Source organism: Cydia strobilella, chromosome 3 (assembly GCF_947568885.1).
Source record: "Cydia strobilella chromosome 3, ilCydStro3.1, whole genome shotgun sequence".
In the NCBI taxonomy this organism is placed as follows: domain Eukaryota; kingdom Metazoa; phylum Arthropoda; class Insecta; order Lepidoptera; family Tortricidae; genus Cydia; species Cydia strobilella.
The window spans coordinates 19,478,440-19,499,357 of record NC_086043.1 but is presented as its reverse complement, the minus strand read 5'-3'; the positions used below and the strand labels follow the sequence as shown (position 1 = coordinate 19,499,357).

The window sequence follows — 20,918 nt, the reverse complement described above, 5'->3', positions numbered from 1 at the left end:
GAACTGTAAAGGGTAAAATTCGTAAATACGTCCAAAATGTCCATATTCTGGGCTGGACGTTCTAACCAACTGAATTACTATGGATCTACTAGATCAAGTGAAAGCATTAAAAGTTTTAGTGTGTAGGTATTTAAAGAAACATTTGTTCCTAAAACTTTTATTTCTCGAAAAAATATTCGGTAGTGGCTTATGCAAAGCTAGTGTGCGTACAAAAATCTGGTATGTTGCTTAAGATCCTTATTTAAGTATTAGGCGTATGGTCAAGTTCAAACCGGGCTTTATTAACCAATAAAAATCCAAATCCAAACATCCATTTCAACGGACAATCCCATTTAAAAGATCATAAAAATCAGATTACAAGCCATACCATCAGGTACTCTTATTCATTGTTATAAATGTAATTTGATCTTCGTATTGTTGGATACGGGCTGGAATGTTGGGAGCCATAAATAAATGCAAACAAAAGATCACTTCTGTCTGGAAAAGGTCCGGTAGCGGTACATTGGCAAATATTTTAATCTTTTTATAGGGGTAAGTATGAAAAAAGATAAGAGAGAACTCACTACGACAGTTCGAAAGTACCGAACACAGTAGTTAGTTACGGGTTACGGACACTTGTGGACAGTGCCTACTTACGAAGTAAAAATGCCACGGAATTCGTATACCTATGCGATTTTGATAAATTGTAGAAGGCAAAAGGGGTGACATGTCTGGGTTTCCCCGGATTTTACAAAGCTTTAAAAACGCGTCTGGGTAAAAACCCGAACAACCCGAACACATTTAGTCAAAATGTGTTCGGGTTCTTGGTGGTTCTGACTGTATCACCATACAGTCAGAAAGATTCAGCAATTTGTATGCCGATATCGATTCATTTCTTGCTATCTGGAAAATGGTGGATAAGTGGATTAATTAGGTAGGTGCTTTATTTACTATGTTAGAAACTAGAGACTAAGAAACACTTGTCTTGTTTTGTCAATAGGAATATGTGTAAGTATTTATGTGACCCATCGTTCAAAGAAATTGTTAAATATAAACTAATTGTTGAGATCTTGCAGTTTTCAATATTAACTTCGCTCATAGGACTTTGTCAAAGTAAGTTTTTAAACAACGTTCTCAGTCTCATTTCAAATGACATGGTTCTAAGTTTGCTGGACAGTATTTTAGGTTATCAGATCAAGGTCCTGTGACGATAAGTATTATACTTTATTTACCTACAGCCTACAGTCAGCTTCAAAGTAATATACCTGTGCTGTATGTTTATATCTATACATGTACAAATTTCTAGACAGCGGTGCGCTTCTTTGGCTGGCAATTCCTATTATGTAGCTAGGTTAGGAATACCATATGTACCGTTGCTTTAAATCTCAGGTAGATAGTATTATCTGTCAACAGTGCATGTCCGATAAGATAGGCTTAGGTCCGAATCAAAACCACGCGTGAGCCTTGTTTTGGTACTCGAAACCCACTGCAGCGAGTTCAAGGCGATTGGGCGCAGCGCACGCCGGCCAGCTTTCTCCCACCGTGGGCGACCCTTCGGCTAACTGTTTACACTGCCAGCTATCGTATAGCCGATACCAACGGGAACCAAGCATAACCAACCTTTGTTTACATAGATTATACCGGCTCAAGGCTCCTGCAGCGAATGCGCCGTTAATAATCCAAGTTACGACTATTGCGATCGCGGCACATCGGTTGCTTACTGTCCACGTTGTTGACATTGAAAGTTACGCAAGCATCAAGTGCATGAGTCGCCTGGACTAATTCAATACCGGTCCTGTCTGCGAACAAAAAGCCGGCCGAATGCCGCATTTAAGACGTTCCCCCTTACCTCTGTCGCTCGAACGTATCCTGCGAGGGCTACACAAGACAGCCATAGGTATATCCTCAAATGCATCACAACAAATGTGACCCGGGGAGGTCGCACGGCAGTATCAGAACACCACACAACAATCACACGACACAGAACAATTAGCTGTTATGTTAATACACCAGCACCATACACTCGGGCACTAAGGTACGCGGAGCGACGTACGTTCGCCGTCGGCGCTTGTAGTAAACTGAGCGCCGCTTGGAGCTCGCTTCATGTCGGTTGCTGCATGCGCGGCCATTTTGCTCGCGACTACATTCACGCGGAGGGGTCGCGGTCGTCGCCCGATGGTCGATGGAGTTCTATTTCGCGTCACGCATTGATATTTATTACGTTCGGCCCGTTCTCAAAAACAACCGAAACTAATTGTGGTTCGGTTATTCAATGCCAAGCAAACTGCAAGTTCTCCAAGAAATTCTCGTCGCGGCTAGGACGCCGGAAGTATAAATCTGGCTTTAATAAGGCGCCAGACGCCGGTGGAAACTTTAACAGCTGACTGTCTCGTGAAAGTGAATGCACCCCCTCTGACGCGATTGCACAAAGGCAGCTTGGATATTCTGATCTAACTTGATGCAAATTTTGAAAAATGTCGAGTAAAATTTTCCACGGTTTGCTCTAGGTTCTTTACCTTTGATAAGTCCTTGCTTCAGTTCGACAAGTTAAAACATACTTATATTAATCTGTCGTCGTCGCATTTACTTAATTGTTAGCATAAGTAAAAATATCGCTGGTTCCAGACAATAGTAGCTTGAGTTTAGAACTAGGGAGTAGGGACCTAGTTAGTCTAGTTACCTTAAAAAAATACTCGGCGTTGCTCAACGACTATGAGTTTGCGGCGCTCGCGGTTGAGACTTTGGGTCCTTGTCCTTGGTCAGCCGACATGAAAATATTCATGGGAGCACTGTCGGCGCGGCTGGTTGACACCACAGGGGACCCCAGAGCTGGCGCATACCTATTTCAACGTATTTCCCTTGCGATGCAGAGAGGTAACGCCGCCAGTGTCATGGGGTCCATGCCGCAGTCGAGCTAGTTTGGCGCTCGAGCGCAGTGAGAGCGCCAACAGTCCCAGACGGAAATGGTGCCTTAACAATAAAGGCTTCTACAGACCTCTTGCAACAAATAGCATGCGATTTTAGATATTTGCTGGTAGTAGGATCAACGAATTCAATCAACCGATCAAATGACGCAATGTACAATGTACCTATCGCAAATCGCATGCGATATAATATACCTAGGTGAAGTTTGGAGATGCCTTAAGTATGTCTGGGAAAGTGGCTTGATTATGATTATACTGTGTAATGCACAATGCTAAGAAAAAGAAAAAATTGGCCAAGCCCGAGGTCACGACCCTATGATAAGTGTTCCGACCGTACCATCGTGCGCATCGTTATGATGGGTTAAATTTTAGGCATTTGCCTGACTAATAATAGAGGTAGCCGTTAAGAAAATCAAACACAATTCAAGGCCTCAGGCCTATATGTAGAAGCTATAAAGCTATGATTATGAGTTTCCACTGCCGTTTACTCATAAAATCTCCTACCTTGAATTGTAGGTTTAGTTTCATTTATTATACTTTTGGGCTTTGCAGACTGGTTGCCAAATTCTTCACCCTCATTCACACCACCAACTCACATTGATAAAAATCGTTGTTAACGTCCATTTGATTTATGCAAGCATAAAGATACGAAACTCTTTCTCAAATTGTTATTTTTATTTCACTAAAATTTATTTCATTTGATACCAAACACCGGAACGACAACAATAAAATATACCTACGTCAAAATTGACAAGCAACATGACAACTTCGTACGTGAACAACTAAATCCGTCAAAAACAGTAGGTATAAAACCTCATGATAATCTATGAAAATTAATTAAGTATTTACAGTCGAAGGCAAAAATATCGATCCAGACAAATGGCTCAAAAACATTTGAACACGACTTCATTGTCTAAGGTGTAAGAGCGTACACATATTTTTAAAACTTTGGGAATGTAATATATTTATGCCCTTGACTGTACATGTCGCAATTGTTGTATTTAAAACTTGTAGACTGGGCACGACAAAATGGTCAAACGGTCTCTGAGAAAAACGCATTTAACCGATTTGCAAGACCGAATTAAGTATGATCCCATAAAGTGTTCCGTGAACAAAGTTTTGTACGGAACACTAATAATGATTTCTTTTTTGTGTAATGTACGTACATCGATCACAAGTTAGATAACATCCACATTATCCATCTGTCGGAAAAGACCACACAGGAACGTCGTTTCCTTTGAACTACCTAGTTTAAATAAACAACGCTAACAATAGAGATTAAACTCCACAAGTCAAATAATGGAGGCATGTTATATTATAATTTATACGTCTCGATTATTTTAGTGTTCGTTGTCCGTTAATTTCATAACTTCAAGTCTAACGCAGCGTACTACGTAGGCGAACAATACGCGAACGCGAAGCGAAGCGATGCGGCGCGGGGTGAATCAATCCTTTGATTTTGATACCTATAGAAGTGTCCCACGTGGGCGATCTCGTTGCGAACGCGAACGCCGTGGGCCTGCCGCGCCACGCTGCTTCTGCGTAAAGACGCTGCGAGAAATTCTAGTCTAGTCTAGTCAAAATGAATGGCTGATTTTTCATTTGTCGATTTCGATTAAATGTGGTCGATAAGTAGAGTCCCCTATTATGTACATAATAAGCGCAATTTCACGGGATGTCCAAAAAAATCTTCCACTGAGTTACGAAAACGTATGGTACTTACGTAATTCAAAGGAAAATTACATATATTTCACCCAGAATGAGGAGGTAAACCAGCCAAATTTTACCCAAAATGCAACGCTGAAATACCTATATGAAGCAGCAAATGTTTCATTCCACACTTCAGTATTGCTGTGATTTATCTACATGATATTACTTATCGCAGAGTATACACATAACCTTCCTTCGAAGGTCGTGGAAAAATCTCCCAACTTCGAAAGCGCCACGTATGTGTACATTATCCGAATAGAAATCAATTACCCGCCCCACCGATTCAATTACTTTTACAAGTCACTTCCTATGGCCCCTACGTTTGCTGTCTAGACGATTCTCGTATTTGTAAACGTAAGAAAAAAATAAGCTTAGGTCATTTCAGTCAAATTTAATCCCATTACGCCTACTCTAGAATACAAATATGACGTAGGCGCGTCCAAACGCCTAACCCTACCCTTTTGTACTACCTTCTTCCTAAATGATAAATAGTTATAAATAAGTTCGCATACACTTTAGTAGTACGCCCCGAACTGAGAACTCGCGATTCGCCAAAAACTACAATATATGGAAATTCACGATGTCTATAAGTCCAGAGCTAGAATCGAACCAGTCCTCCTTGATCTTAGTCTTTGCTATTATGGAATAAGAGCACCATCTGTCTTCTCCATTGTATGATAAAACAACGGTTTTTACATATTTAACAAAATTTAGTTTCAATATTGTGTCTAGATTAAGCCTTAGTTTGTAGCAAAGATAGATATAACTCCGTAATAGATGGATACAGGTTTGTAGTTAGTAGTTTCTTACTAAATGATAGTTTTTAATTGTAACAAAGTCTGATATTTGAATTATAATTGGTTCCCCGCGATAGAGGCACTGCCTAGTGCGGAGACCCCTGGAATGTCTGTAACTTTTAGCTGAAAATAAATGATCTTTATTCTTATTCTTATAAAAGAGGATATAATAAGATAGAGCGGTACTGTCATAGTAGATTTTGTAACCACAGTCATAGAGTAACTTATACTAGAGCGGTACTGTCATAGTAAATTTTGTAACCACAGTAAATTCACTGCCATCTGTCGACACACTTTAAAACTAAAAATGAAGATTTATAAAAATACGATAAAATGTATTTAAATATGGATAAATGATTTTTTTTATTTGCATTATTTATTTTTATGATTTTAACCCATGTTCTTCCACTGATATGCGTTAAAATTGTTAAATAACAAACGAAACCGTCAACGCCATCTATACGACAGTAGGCCAAAGCTAGTAGCGCCCTCTGATCGAGAATCAAATTTTCTTGATTTTCGAGGCACGTTTTTTCCTTAGACTGTATCCATCTATTACGGAGTTATATCTATCTTTGCTTAGACTGTATCCATCTATTACGGAGTTATATCTATCTTTGGTTTTATTAACCGCCTTTTTAGCGCCATCTTGGGGCTACCAGAATGACTAGTGAGGTACTTCATAGCGCGACCAACTAATCGCCCAATGTTTAGCAAGATTCGTCGAAATTCCGCTACTGCTCAATAGATGGCGCTGTAGTCAACATTCCATTAATTACTTTTTTGGTACTATATTTTCTGACATAGCATGGTGTCGGGCTGTCGGGTGGTAGCATTCCACCTGTCCAATGTGTATTTGCATCTCAAATTTTGCTTAATGATAGTGAGACGCAATGCACATTGGACAGGTGGTACCATCCCTAGAAACTGATTTTAAATAATTATTCCTAACACTTGCCATAGAGTAACTTACGGAGTTATATCTATCTTTGCACTTGCTAATAAAACCACAATAGCAGATTAACAATTATGTAATTGCGCCATACAAACTACCACTAAACAAAATAAAAGCAAAAAAATAAGTAACATCCTTAAACATAATTTTTTTGAATTTGAGATATTGCAACATTACATTATAATGTCCAAAGGTCTAAGACATAAGTTGTAACCTAGATCTATAGCAACCACTGATTTATAATGACTAGCATTCAACTATTATTATTAAAATTTGAAATTGATAAACATTATTTAAAAAGTATGTATAAAATGCTAAATGCACATATTCATTTCTGTTCATGTTAACCTTTTGTGCCATAAAAAAATATCCACCAAGAAGTCAACAGTGTTGCAAAAGAGTAACATAGCAACAGAAACCAGAATTGATTTTATTTCGCATGCATTGCAGATAATATAGTCATTATAAATCAGTGTTTTACAGTTTCACACATTAGTTGTATGATACCAACATTGTATACATGTAAGACAGTAATGTTGTTAGTACTAGTCATATCTTTAAGAGTAGGCTGCCTTCTGTGGATGCCTTACCACTGGCAGTTTATTCTTTCACCTCGGCCATCTGCTCCCTATGACGGCGGATGGCATCCTCATGACGCTTGATCTGATCCTGGTGGAACGCGATCTCCTTGTTCAAGTGCCCTTTCAGGCTGGCGAGTTGTTCCTTTTGCTGGAAATAAGTAATTGCAAAATTAGTTTAAGAATATTTTGTATTGGGAATAGGAAGGTATAAATTTATATATCCTGAAGTAAGTACAATTTGTCTAGTAGTAATAAATTTCAGAATTGACAAGAAAAAACTACTGTGGGATGATGGAAGAGGAGCATACACAATCCCATTTGTCTCCACTGGGAATAGGCGCTTCATATAAATCATTCCCAGTTGTCCCCGCCTCAAGGCGGTAGTCACGTGGGGTGGGGACCAATGGGGAATACACCATTTAAAAGTATTTATATTGATTCATCTTGCTATTCTCTCATAAGTCGACATGGATATTATGTTTTGTATAACGTATATTGATTTGACAGCTTGTTAATGACAACTGTCTCTTTCATTTGCATGGTGATAAAAACTGATGTTTGCTTTATTCTGTGGTCCATCATAAACCTACTGGTGACTAAGTCAGATTGCAACATGTTATGCTATGCAATGTTAGGTCTTTCTTGACCAAATGAAGTAAACAATGTCAAACACTTAAAACTAAAAAAATTAACTAAAAGAAACTTAAGTTTTGAATGATTCACGGTTAGTTTCACTAGACTTATATTAATCACGGTCTATATCCCGGTCAATGTATGTATGTATGTAAACACTTTATTGCACATAAGACAGGTTAAGATATACAATTAAACAGAAAGGATACAATGTACAAAGGCGAACTTATCCCTGTAAGGGATCTCTTTCAGTCAACCTTTGAGCGACTGAGAGTAGACAATTATAAATGACAGACAAACAAACACTATGTACAGATAAGTGAAATTATGGTTCAATTATTACACAAGTAAATAATTGAAAACCTGTAGCCTATATTATAATATAAATACACCATTCTGAGATCTGATTGAGACATACAAAATACTAACCCAACACTATGACCTTAAAGATTTCCATAAGATGCTAGAACGCAATAGTAACAACCGTCTGAGAGGACATCAGTATAAACTGGTGTCTCACAAACCTACAATAATCCTCATAGACACTCCTTTAGCAACAGAGTGGTCAACGCTTGGAACAAACTCCCAAAGGATGTAGTAGCGGCCCAAAGTGTCAATTAGTTTAAGAATAAATTAGATAAGCACAAAGTAAATTCTACTCAACACTGAGAACACGGTTTATGACTCTGGATACAGGCATTATCAGTTGTTTAAGCTGCCTGCCTGCATTACAAATAATAATAATAATAAATACACATATAATACATATTAATATAAATACATACATATAAATAAATATATACATCACCAATATTAAATAAAAATACTTAGTACTCAACCAGAACACAAGTCATTGGAGAGCCATAGCTTATGCAATTTACTCTTGAGTGATGCTACCGACTGGGACTGTCTAAGGGATAACAGCAACTTGTTCCACAACTGCACAGCGCGCACTGTGAAGGACTTGGAGTATGACCGGGTCTTGTTACACGGTACAGCGAGAGTCAGGTTTGCACTCAATCTCAAGCGATGACCACTACCATCCGCCAGGTATGTAAACCTTTCTGAGATATGGTGGGGCAGTTGGATTAAAGAGCAATGCCAGGATGTGTACGTCCCTGCGCCGACGGATCGGAAGCCAACCAAGCTGAGAACGGAAGTCAGAGATGTGGTCATATCAAATATATCGGATGCATACATTTTGCAGATCCTCCAGCTTATCAAGCAGCTCCTCCGTCAGGTCAATATAAGTCTAGTACAAGAAACTTTCTAGCTACCTTCTTGTAAAAGTATTCATCCTCCCGAGCAGCCTCCATCTTGCCGAAGCCGCCGCCAGCTTCGCGGATGGCACCACCGCCACCACCACCCTTGCCAGCACCAGCTCCGGGTTCACCAGAGTACATTCTGGAATACAGAAATGGTTTTGTATTAATTTTATTGGTGACTAAATATTTTTATAAAAATGATGCTTTTTTGTGTAATTAATTATATATAGTTACTGGCCACAAATAAGTTTTTTTTTATTTATGAATGCAAGGCCTATGAGAGTTGATTAGCCCAATAACAGTCATGTCTTGCAAGGGTGCGGATTGAGCCTATTGAAAATTCTCTTAGGGAAGTCTTTTTTCTGATAAAACAACAAATCGTCGGGGATAGTGCAATACCGCGTAACTAACAAAGTCAATAGTTCTAAATTCAAACAATGTAAAAAAAAAAAAATGTAACAAAGAAAGTGGACATTACTGCATTTGTTAGTAACGCAGTATTGCATATCACCAACAAAATGTTTACAATGTCTTATTCATAACGTGTTTAATTGCATAAAAATTAACACTAATTTCATCATGCATGGGCTACTAGATAAAGAAAAATGTTCTGCTCTTTTGTTTAAATCAATAGGTTCAATCTATAAACTAAAATAAACAATAATCTACTTCTTAATCTACTTGTAAATTATGATCAGCACCAAAATTATTGAAATAAATAATTGACACTATTTGGCACACGGCACACACCTGTGCTAGTCGTAAACTTCCAACTGCGTATGCAAACAAAAATATTGTCAATTGAATGGAGTCCAAGTTGGCAAGACTGATTGATTGTCTTCCTTGAAAGTGTTTACTGTTTACCGACACTAGCAAGTATGATTGAATTGATGAATAATCTGGGGCTGGTGTGGGTGCGCTGACAGAAATAAAAACAAAGCTTTCTCAGCTGACCTTTTAGTGACATCGACAAAGTACTGAGGTTATTTTTATAGCTGACAAAGATGACAAACAAATAAATTATGTCATTGACTCGTTATCAACTTGTATAATAGAGTTCGCTCGATTTCGAGAACTATCTATTGTACATTAGGGCAATAATCGAGCACATTTGTACGAAATGGTCATTTTTTAATTTGTTGATGGACGATTGCGTAACCTGCGGCAGCTTACGCACCCCGGCACCCGACACCGGCGTAAAAATTAAAACTTACCTTACTCTTAAGACGGCTGGCAAAAGTGAAGTTCTGGTTTTAGCAAGGAAGCTCATGATTAATTACAAAATATAAATCGAAAAATGCAAAATATAAACGCCTTTTCAGTATTCTTAGTCTACAGGCGTAAGTGTGCAGCTTGACTGACAGTTATTCGATCATAGAGCATTCATAGAGTATACTGTATACCATAGACATTACAACGAACGGTAGTGATGCTGTTGCGTATTCACGTTTTACGAATCGACAAACATTACGTTAAGAAACAAAAACTTAAATAATGATAGTAAAAAATGAAACGGCAGATTTTTATATTAATAATCATACATAACAATTTATATAATTATTCGAACGTTACATAGGGCATTTTTAACATATAGTTTGTCAAAGAACTGTCTTATTTCAAACATAGACAGAGAGAATCATACTATCTTTGATTTGACCAACTATCAATATCACCTTATAATATCACTTCACTTGACACAAGGAAGTAACTTTATTTTACGCGCCAATATTCAAATTCTAAAGTATTAGTAGAAAATAGACAACTTACGACATTTCTTGTTTCTTGACCCACAATACATGTTTTAATCTTTGCTCAGCAGTAATTTTATTCAGTTCTGCAGTCTCTCTCATTGCTCTGACCACCTGTCTTTCTTCTTTCAGCGACTCTATCTTAAGAGCTTTTTCCTCCTCTGTGTATCTGAAAGCATAAACAAAGGAAATATTAAATCTTAATAACAGAAAATTATTTTTTTATAAACAGAATTATTTCTCATATGATTCTTACTTGAAATATTCTTTATTGACATTATGAAATGTTAAGTCTTGCATTGAAATATCAGTCATACAGGCTGTGTGTTTTACTTCAATCAGTTTTTCTTCATTATAAATTCTAGATTCATCTATTACCAGATCATTGAGGTCATTGTTATCTGAGCTAGAGGAACCGGTCACTTCAAATTGATTTAAGTTGTTTTCGTTGACCACTTGAACATCCATCTCAGTAGAGCTGTTGTTAAAATTAATGCATTCTGGTTGAATATTTTCCCTGAAATTAAAAGTAACATTCAATTAATGTTACAGGTATCATGAAACATGTGTTTTATTAACCTTTTTACTAAAAAGTTCACTTTATATCCAAAATGTCATTTTACACTATTCCTTTGTTTATGTGGTGACAAAAAAAATCTCATTAAGTTGATGTTTAGACATAAAATAATTTTAAGCTAGTGTTGTAGTTCAGTGCTTATTACTAACTTTAAGTACCTACTTAAGTTGTTAATGTAGAGATACCTAATTAAGAAAAGTTATGTGACCTGTGAAACAATTTAATATTATTTAAAGTTAACCACATAAGTAGGTATAGAATAAACTCCTAAAGATAGTTAACAATGGCTATGTACTTACTCCTCAATGCGTTCAGCCTTTATTTCCACATCAGTGGTAAGTGTACTATCATGGTCACTCACATTTTTCAATACACCATCTTTCAATAACTCTAGAATTTCACACACTTCCAAAGACAGCTTCGTGTACTTGTGTAATTCAGGTCCATTTAAAGCGATTTCTTCGCGGGCGATTCTTTTCATGTTTTGCCACTGTGTCTTAACTTTCTTTGTAGAACTGCCTATAAACTTATCTCCAAATTTAATTGCAAGCTCGCGAAGTATCGCGTTCCAAGCCACATCCTTTTCTTCTGAATAATTAGGTCCATTGTTACTCTTCGTTACGACTACTTCTTTTCGTTCTCTAATTAATTCAAGCAAATGTTGTTTTTCCTGGAGCGACCAATTTGGAGTCCTTGACCGGCGATTAGTAATTTTCCCCATTTCTCTTGATATCTCACGCGGATCGTGGTTGATTTTTTGCAACGTTTTATTACAAACGATGCACTCAACATCCAAAACGATAGTTTTCCACATTTAAAAACAAATGAGTGAAAAAAGTTGAATACTTTGACAAGCGACGGACAGGAACGCCGCTAATTGAATACTGATTAAAAACCTACTTTTTGCATTTTATAAAAGGTTCTATCGACGAAATAATTGAAAATAAATATTTTCAATGGGGCAATGGACGACACCGATTTGATATAAACACAATACTAATTTAATAAGTTTTATTAAAAAGGTGGTTGACTAAAATTAATTTTCCGTTCCAACTGGCAGCTTTTTTGGCGGGAATATTAACGATGTTTGAAAAACTTAATTTTATACATTGGATACCTATATATTCAATTAAATATTTGGCTAGCTTCCTTTTTCAGTAAATGATTTTAATCTTAATTGAGTTATAACAGTTACAAAATCAAATTAATTAATTAGTGGTTTATATAATAAAATTTACAATCGATGTATGCCGTGTAGGTAATGATTCTTATGCTAGGTAGGTACCTCCACCAAGCACATTATTTGCTATTAGAAATTAGTTAATAGGAATCTCATTATTTTTAAATAATTTTATTGATTGAAAAAAATATGCCAACACTTATAAAACAAGCAAGTAAAATACCTACATAAGAGTTATCTAGACCAAGCTAAGTTGGCAGCGATGTTGATAGCCCAGAAGGGGCGCAAGTGTTATTTTAAACGTTAAACTTCTATGAGATTATGACGTTTAAATAACACTTGCACCATCTGGGCTATCAAAATCGCTGCCAACTTAGCTTAATTAGTCTAACGGCAAAGATAGATATAACTCCGTAATTAGATGGAAACAGTCTAAGGAAAAAACCGGCCAAGTGCGAGTCCGACTCGCGCACCGAGGGTTCCGTACTTTTTAGTACCTATTTGTTGTTATAGCGGCAACAGAAATACATCATCTGTGAAAATGTCAACTGTCTAGCTATCACGGTTCATGAGATACAGCCTGGTGACAGACAGACAGACGGACAGATGGAGAGCGGAGTCTTAGTAATAGGCTAATAGGGTCCCGTTTTTACCCTTTGGGTACGTACGGAACCCTAAAACGTGCCTGGAAAATCAAGAAAATTTGATTATCGATCAGATGACGCCACTACCTTTGGCCTACTGTCGTATAGATGGCGTTGACGGTTTCGTTTGATATTTAATAATTTAAACGCATATCAGTAAAAGAACATGGGTCAAAATCATATAAAAATAATTAATGCAGTAAAAAAACCATTTATCCATATATAAATTCATTTTTTGATATTTTTATTTTTAGTTTTAATTGTGTGTCAATAGATGGCAGTGAATTAACTGTGGCTAGAAAATTTACTATGACAGTACCGCTCTATCCTATTATATTCTCTATAACTCTCAAACGACCGGTCTGGCCTAGTGGGTAGTGACCCTGCCTGTGAAGCCGATGGTCCTGGGTTCGAATCCCGGTAAGGGCATTTATTTGTGTGATGAGCACAGATATTTGTAAGTACCTGAGTCATGGGTGTTTATATTTAAGTATTTATATATTATATATCGTTGTCTGAGTACCCACAACACAAGCCTTTGGGCTTACCGTGGGACTTAGTCAATTTGTGTAAGATAGTCCTATAAAATAAAATCAACGCTTAGGTTATCCCCCCACTCCATACATTCTGAGCCACACCAGTCGAACGGGTGGCGATTTGTTAGTCATGTACATTAAGATTTCATACAAGAGGAGCAATTATACTTCAAAAAAGTTCATATTAATTAGGTACAAAAATAGATATAACTCCGTAATAGATGGATACAGTCTAAGGAAAAAACGTGCCTCGAAAATCAAGAAAATTTGATTCTCGATCAGAGGGCGCTACTAGTTTTGGCCTACAGTCGTATAGATGGCGTTGACGGTTTCGTTTGTTATTTAACAATTTTAACGCATATCAGTGAAAGAACATGGGTCAAAATCATCAAAATAATTAATGCAAATAAAAAAAATCATTTATCTATATTTATATACATTTTATCGTATTTTTACAAATCTTCAATTTTAGTTTTAAAGTGTGTCGACAGATGGCAGTGAATTTACTGCGGTTACAAAATTTACTATGACAGTACCGCTCTAGTATAAGTTACTCTATGATTAGGTATAACTCTGGCAAGCCAACTTTGTCAGTAGATAAACGCGCGAAATCCAATATTTGTGACGTTTTCAACGAAAAGGTACCACATTGTCGCTTGTCGATAAGGTTGATTTCAAATTGAAGCTATATGGGAAAAGCGCCTTATTGACAACCGACAATATGTACCCTTTTGGTTGAGAATGGCACATTTCTATAGAAGATCGTCCTTTCGCGTCTATATTTTTCACATTTTTCAGCCGCATTGTTCTACTGATAAATTGGTTTGCCGGACAGTTTGATACAGTGAAGAATTACACTAATTTCAATATTTGCTGATGGACTTCAAATGCTTTGTTAATTATTTCGTGTCACACTCAGATAACGGTCTGTCTACGTGCTACTTACATACATTGTTGCGGATTGTTTATCCTATTCTACTTCAAAACTGTTTGAAAAATTCAAATAATACGTTAAGTAAATAATCTGATAATGATAAGATTGCAATTTACTCTTAGTTTAAGTAGTTTTTATGATTTAGGACTCGAGTCGGCAAACCGCGGCTCTTGGGAGGTACTTAATATACGATTACGGCTCTTCACATCACACTAAAATATACTCATACTCATACTCATACTTTATTGGTAATATAAATTAAACATATAATATAACACTTTGTATCCTTAGACGAAAGTGACAAAACGTTATATATGCGGCTCTTTGAACCGCTTTAAACTGGTCATTTCTACTCCGCGGCTCTTCCTTCTCTAAAGTTTGCCGAGCCCTGATATAGGAGGTAAACTAGCCAAAGAATCGCCTAGATGGTAAGCAATTACGTCCATGGACACCTGCAACTTCAAATTGGTGGCAAGTGCGTTTAAGATCCTTTAAGATGGGAGTATGCTGTACTTAACCTTATGTAAATTGTTCGATCTCCTTTTCCAGGGTAGGTATAATAAACTATTTCTGCAAAATTTTATCAAAATTTGTTAAACCGTTTTTGCGTGCGTGATGGTGATGGTTTGGTGAGTCTTAGTAATAGGGTTCCATTTTTACCCTTTGGGTACGGAACCCGAAAATCAAATAATATTGTTTTATTTATCAAACGAAAGGGCTTGTTATGAGAATTTCAGATATATATATATAATAGTAACTTATACTAGAGCGGTACTGTCATAGTACATTTCGTAACCCCAGTAAATTCACTGCCATCTGTCGACACACTTTAAAACTAAAAATAAATATTTATAAAAATACGATAAAATGTATTTAAATATGGATAAATGATTTTTTTATTTGCATTAATTATTTTTATATGATTTTGACCCATGTTCTTTCACTGGTATGCGTTAAAATTATAAATAACAAACGAAACAGTCAACGCCCTCTATACGAGTGTATGCCAAAACTAGTGGCTCCATCTGATCGAAAATAAAATTTTCGTGATTTTCGAGGCACGTTTTTTTCTTAGACTGTATCCATCTATTACGGAGTTATATCTATCTTTGATATAACAAATATTTCAAATGTGTTTCATACGAAACGCCAAAGCAATGTTCATAAAGTTTACCGTAGGTACAGTCAAAGAACTGAATTTCATTTTCATACCTTGTCAAGTTGTCACTGTGACAAGGTAAGAAATGGTACTCGTACTGAAATTAAATTCCTTGACCGTACTTTGGTAGAGTCGAATTGTTCTATAATTTAAGGTATAATTTTGAAGTCTTTTAAGAAAATTTTGACAACAACAGAAATAGTTCATATAAGAAAGGTCAAGCGTGAGTCAATCTCAAAAGAAAAAACTTAAAGTAAAAACAATATGTGATTCCCCTCCCTGTAACGCCAATATTCCAGATATTTTTGAGCACCACATTGCAAATTGTAAATAATTTACGAAATGTACGGGTAAACTGTGGAATGAACTGTCGCCTGTGATATTTTCGGACTGCTACGACCTTCAAGAAATGAACGTACTCCCCAACGCACTCACAACTCCTCTGGTGTTGCGGGTGTCTATGGGCGTAGGTAATCGCTTACCTTCATATGATCCGTCTCTGCTCGTTGGCTTGCCTATATCATTAAAAAAAACCACCCAGAGAGTAGGTACCTAAGTTATCATAATAGTAGGTAATTACAATTAAGCTTTGCATAAGTCTAAACACAGTAGTTGCTTGCAGTGCAAGTGTTATTTTAAACGTCAAACTTGTATGAAATTATGACTTATAAATAACACATGTACTGCGTGTGCTATCAAAATCGTTGCAGACTTTACTTGGTCTAACTCTAACTAAGTAATTGTATCTATCCAACCGCCCATCAGTATCAGTCGCTCGCGGCCCGGCCTTATAGACGCACGTCATAGCCCGAATTAAAAAAAAACTATTAAAAAAATATTTTGCTATTCGATATTGTGTATGTGGTGTTTGCATAGTGTGAACAAATTGGATACTTATTTAATCTGTTGTGTTGGTAAGTCTTTTTTTTGGCTAGCAAGAGGCTTCGACCCGGTTGTTTTCATACATGTGACTGTTTAACGATATATTTAGGTATATACTTTTTACCCGAATGATGGAAGGGAGGGTAATGTTTTTCGAGTGTATTGTATGTGCTTCCAAGCTGCCAAACTGATTTATTTTGACGTGAGTTAATATATATATATATATCGCCTCAGTAGGCAAAGTGGAATAAATTGCAATTTATAATACTTACTTAATTATATATAATATTCGTAATTTTTTTATACGGTTTTATGAAAAGTATAGCAAAAGTACGGGGGTGCAAATATATTGATGTATTTTTTATTCATTCTTTAAGACTCTTAAACTGCTCTTAAAATACAATATGTATAAAAAAACTGGCCAAGTGCGAGTCGGACTCGCCCACCGAGGGTTCCGTTCTTTTTAGTATTTGTTGTTATCGCGGCAACAGAAATACATCATCTGTGAAATTTTCAACTGTCTAGCTATCTGGGTTCATGAGATGTATCTCATGATGACAGACAGACAGACAGACGGACAGACGGACGGCGGAGTCTTAGTAATACGGTCCCGTTTTTACCCTTTGGGTACGGAACCCTAAAAAAATCTAAAAATATACTAAAGTAGGTACCTAAATATTGTGATAAAATCATAACCGGGGATGCGTAGAGTTCGTAGAGTTAGACCAAGCTAAGTTGGCAGCGATTTTGATAGCCCACGCTGTGCAAATGTTATTTACCCGTCATAATTTCATAGAAGTACGCGTACCCAAAGGGTAAAAACGGGACCCTATTACTAAGATTCCGCTACTGTCCGCCCGTCTGTCTGTCCGTATGTCACCAGGCTGTATCTCATGAACCGTGATAGCTAGACAGTTCAAATTTTCACAAATGATGTATTTCTATTTCCGCTATAACAACAAATACTAAAAACAGAATAAAATAGATATTTAAGTGGGACTCCCATACAACAACCGTGTTTTTTTCTGTTTTTTGCGTAATGGTACGGAACCCTTCATGCGCGAGTCCGACTCGCACTTGGCCGGTTTTTTATGTAGGTATGGTACCTACTTATACCGACCGACTGATTAAGTACTTACCTTTGATTTGGTTGTAAGTTCTTTACAACCTTCAAACCTTCAAGAGAAGAGCGGTACTCCCACCTGAGTAGTTATATGGTTTTAATTTCATCTCGATACCTACGCGTTTACGAAATTAAGGGTCTGACAGACAGACAGACGGACGGACGGACAACAAAGTGATCCTATAAGGGTTCCGTTTTTTCCTTTTGAAGTACGGAATCCTAAAAAGACATTTATGATGATACACACATTGTCATTATAAAATGCTATACAGAGTTGTCTTGGCCTGACTCTAAACAAAAAATGTCAGCCATGTTGATGTCATGGCTGTATAAGTGCCAGTTGCACCATCCGCACTTGACAGACTGATCGACGTCACCCGGCGCGCCGCGGTGGTTTACTATGAAACTTTCCATACAATAAAATTTGGCGAACTCTTTAACGATGTCAAACAGTTTGGTGCAACCGACCCTAAGTCTCGAGTCGATACAGTAACCTGATCGCAGTAACCGTAGCATGCTGGTTAGGTGGGGAAAGCGACCCGACCCACCTCGCCGCAAACAGTTAAGGTGGAGGTTCGCGCCGTGACAGAGACAAGCGACCGAGACAGAAGACCGCGACCGGAGACCCCGACAGTCACTTGACGGTAGGCAACATATAAGCGAACAGTTCGCGCTGAGACAAGAGACAGATACCGGAGACGGTCTGTATTGTACTAATAACGCTATTAATTACTTTTTACGAAAAAAAAATTACCTAGGTATTCCGTTCAATACCCCGAAGTTAACAAAGTTTAAAAAAAAACACCTCCGTATGAGTGAACGTTTAAAATATAGAAAGAAAAATTCGGTGTGAACAAAATACAAAATTATAGAACAATATAAATATAGATAGAACAGGAAACAATTAACAAGAAGGTTGACTGGTAGAGAATGCCTCATAGCATTAAGTCCGCCTTTTGTACGATTGTATTTTCTTTTATGCAATAAAGATTAAATAAATAAATAAATAAAATAAATTAATATCCACCAAAATGGTTGAGATTCAGCATGTCAATTAAATACATGGCTCTGATTTTCAAGACAACCAGGCACTTTAGTAATAGTAGCTATAATTATAGACGTTATTATTCAACAACAACGGGACTTAATCGCGTAAAATAAGTTTTAAATTTACCTCCGCGAGATGTCGCATATTCAGGAGGTACTTAGGTGGAACGGGTATAAGGTAAGAAAGTGGCAACCCAGACGAAAAGCAAGAGTGAAGCGTCCTGATGTCTCCAGGCAACCGGCATTTTTACCTTATGTGAAAGGAGTAACGGATAAGGTTGGCACAGTACTTGAGAGGTACTCTATAAAGACGGTATACACTCCTTTATCCAAAATTGCAGGAAACCTGAGGTCACCGAAGGACGTTATCCCGTTCCAGTCACCTGGCGTTTATAAGATCGATTGCAGTTGTGGCGTTGTGGTAGTTCCTACATCGGGGAAACGAAAGGTACCATTGCGGAGCGAGTTAAGGAGCATATCGCAGCTGTCAAGAACCGTCAGGTGAACAAGTCTGCCGTTGCTGAGCATTTACTAGAGTCAGGGCCAAACCACTGGATTGAGCTTCACAACCCAGAATACTTTCTACAGATCGTGGGTTTTATAGTAGAAAAATCCGTGAAGCCATTGAAATAAAAAAACATAGAAATTTCAATCGAGACGAAGGTTTTAAGATCTCATCCACATGGAACCCAGTCATTAGTAAGTGTAAGCGAAAACAAATATCGAAAGTTGAAAAATCGAATATTGTGAGTGTTGTGTGTCGACCCGGTGACATCCCTAGTGCGCAAAACGTTCAAGTTAACAAGACCAAGTGCGGGTAGTTCGAAAAACTCGCCCGCCTAGAAGATGTTGATGTCAACTTTAGCCAGTCTTCTCTGAGACCACGGGGACAACGCCGTCCTCGAAACGTCGGAGGTAAATTTAAAACTTATTTTACGCGATTAAGTCCCGTTGTTGTTGAATAATAATGAGTAAAAATCGTGAAAGTTTAAATCAGTATTATATAAGACGTTGTTTAAATGTGTAGTCAATTGAAATTACTCGTAACTCGTAAAAATATCGCCCCTAATTTACGTGACCCAAATGCAAGCAAAGAAACCTTATCGATAGAGACTGATCACTCACCAATCTCGTCACCATTACTTATAATTATATATAACTTGCCCACTTGGCAAAAGAGGCCAAGGCAGACCACTTACACGTTGGGAAGATGACATAAAAGGAAAAGCCGGCACAGACTGGATGTCATTAGCTCAGGACAGGGACAAATGGGCAGGACTGGAGGAGGCCTTTATCCACTAGGGATTCATGTAACTAATACACTAATTTTAAGTTTATTTTATTTTTCAAATTTATATGTAACTGTTTCTACATTTAATAAAGGGCTTTTTTTTTTTTTTAGGTAACTTTAATTACTATTAGCAAAATCTGGATCAAATTAAGCTATTGTATTAATTGGCATCTAAAACACGCAATTAAATAGCGACTCCGCGTTGCTTTTTTGCCCTTTGCTGTTTAAGCATAGGTAATTCCTATATTCCTATTACGGGATCCCGTTGTTTGACATAAGTCAGTCTGTAGATAGGTTAGGTTTGTTTTATGGGAATCCTGAAAAGTTACGCGTTTCGGCGTTTCTGAGAAAAACCGGCCAAGTGCGAGTCGGACTCGCGTTCCAAGGGTTCCGACATTACACAATTTAAACAATGTATTTTTTATACGAAACGTGAGTGAAATGTCTTTAAAAAACCCGTAGGGGTCGGATCAAAACTAAGTAATTAAGTCCGACTCACGCTTGACTGCACATTTCTAATAGGTTTTCCTGTAATCTATAGGTAAAGAACTATTTTTTGTATTTTTGTCAAAAATTTAGACCTAGTAGTTTCGGAGATAAAGGGGGGGAATGGTAATTTCTTGCCTATTTTCTTGAATAAATTCTAAAATTCTCATCCTAAAATAATAAAAAATATATATTTGAGATAAAACTTATATTACTATCTTTTTCACTCATGCTACGACTTTACAGTTAGGTATACCAGGAATCTACATATTATTTGTTGACCAATAAAAAAATTATAGTGTAAAATCAAGCTCCAACATTTAATTGTTATCCCTATTACATTGAAAATGGATTACGAATAAGAACTGTTGTTTTCGGAACAGTTCTCAATTGTAGTCAATTGATATAATAGGCTATTAGGCCTGCAGGATGTGACACCTTAAGAGCATTGCTTCACAATGAGCTCG

General features: G+C 37.1%; 2 protein-coding genes across 2 annotated transcripts in view; both read right to left on the bottom strand.

The window, feature by feature from the left end:
• The window catches only part of LOC134756082 (syndecan), a 524,733-nt gene extending 522,670 nt beyond the window's left edge, over nt 1-2,063 (bottom strand). The window contains exon 1 of the mRNA XM_063692890.1: nt 1,829-2,063. Within this exon, the coding sequence (XP_063548960.1) occupies nt 1,829-1,894 (66 nt within the window). The 5' untranslated portion in view covers nt 1,895-2,063. The remainder of the gene's footprint in view (nt 1-1,828) is intronic.
• Nucleotides 2,064-6,425: 4,362 nt separating this feature from the next.
• Nucleotides 6,426-11,998, bottom strand: LOC134756059 (uncharacterized). The gene is made up of 5 exons (XM_063692857.1): nt 11,469-11,998; nt 10,849-11,109; nt 10,612-10,761; nt 8,857-8,983; nt 6,426-7,094 (listed from the first exon to the last, which is right to left on the bottom strand). Exons 1-5 carry the CDS (start codon nt 11,981-11,983, stop codon nt 6,966-6,968), a joined length of 1,182 nt encoding a protein of 393 aa, XP_063548927.1. The 5' UTR covers nt 11,984-11,998; the 3' UTR covers nt 6,426-6,965.
• Nucleotides 11,999-20,918: the final 8,920 nt, after the last annotated feature.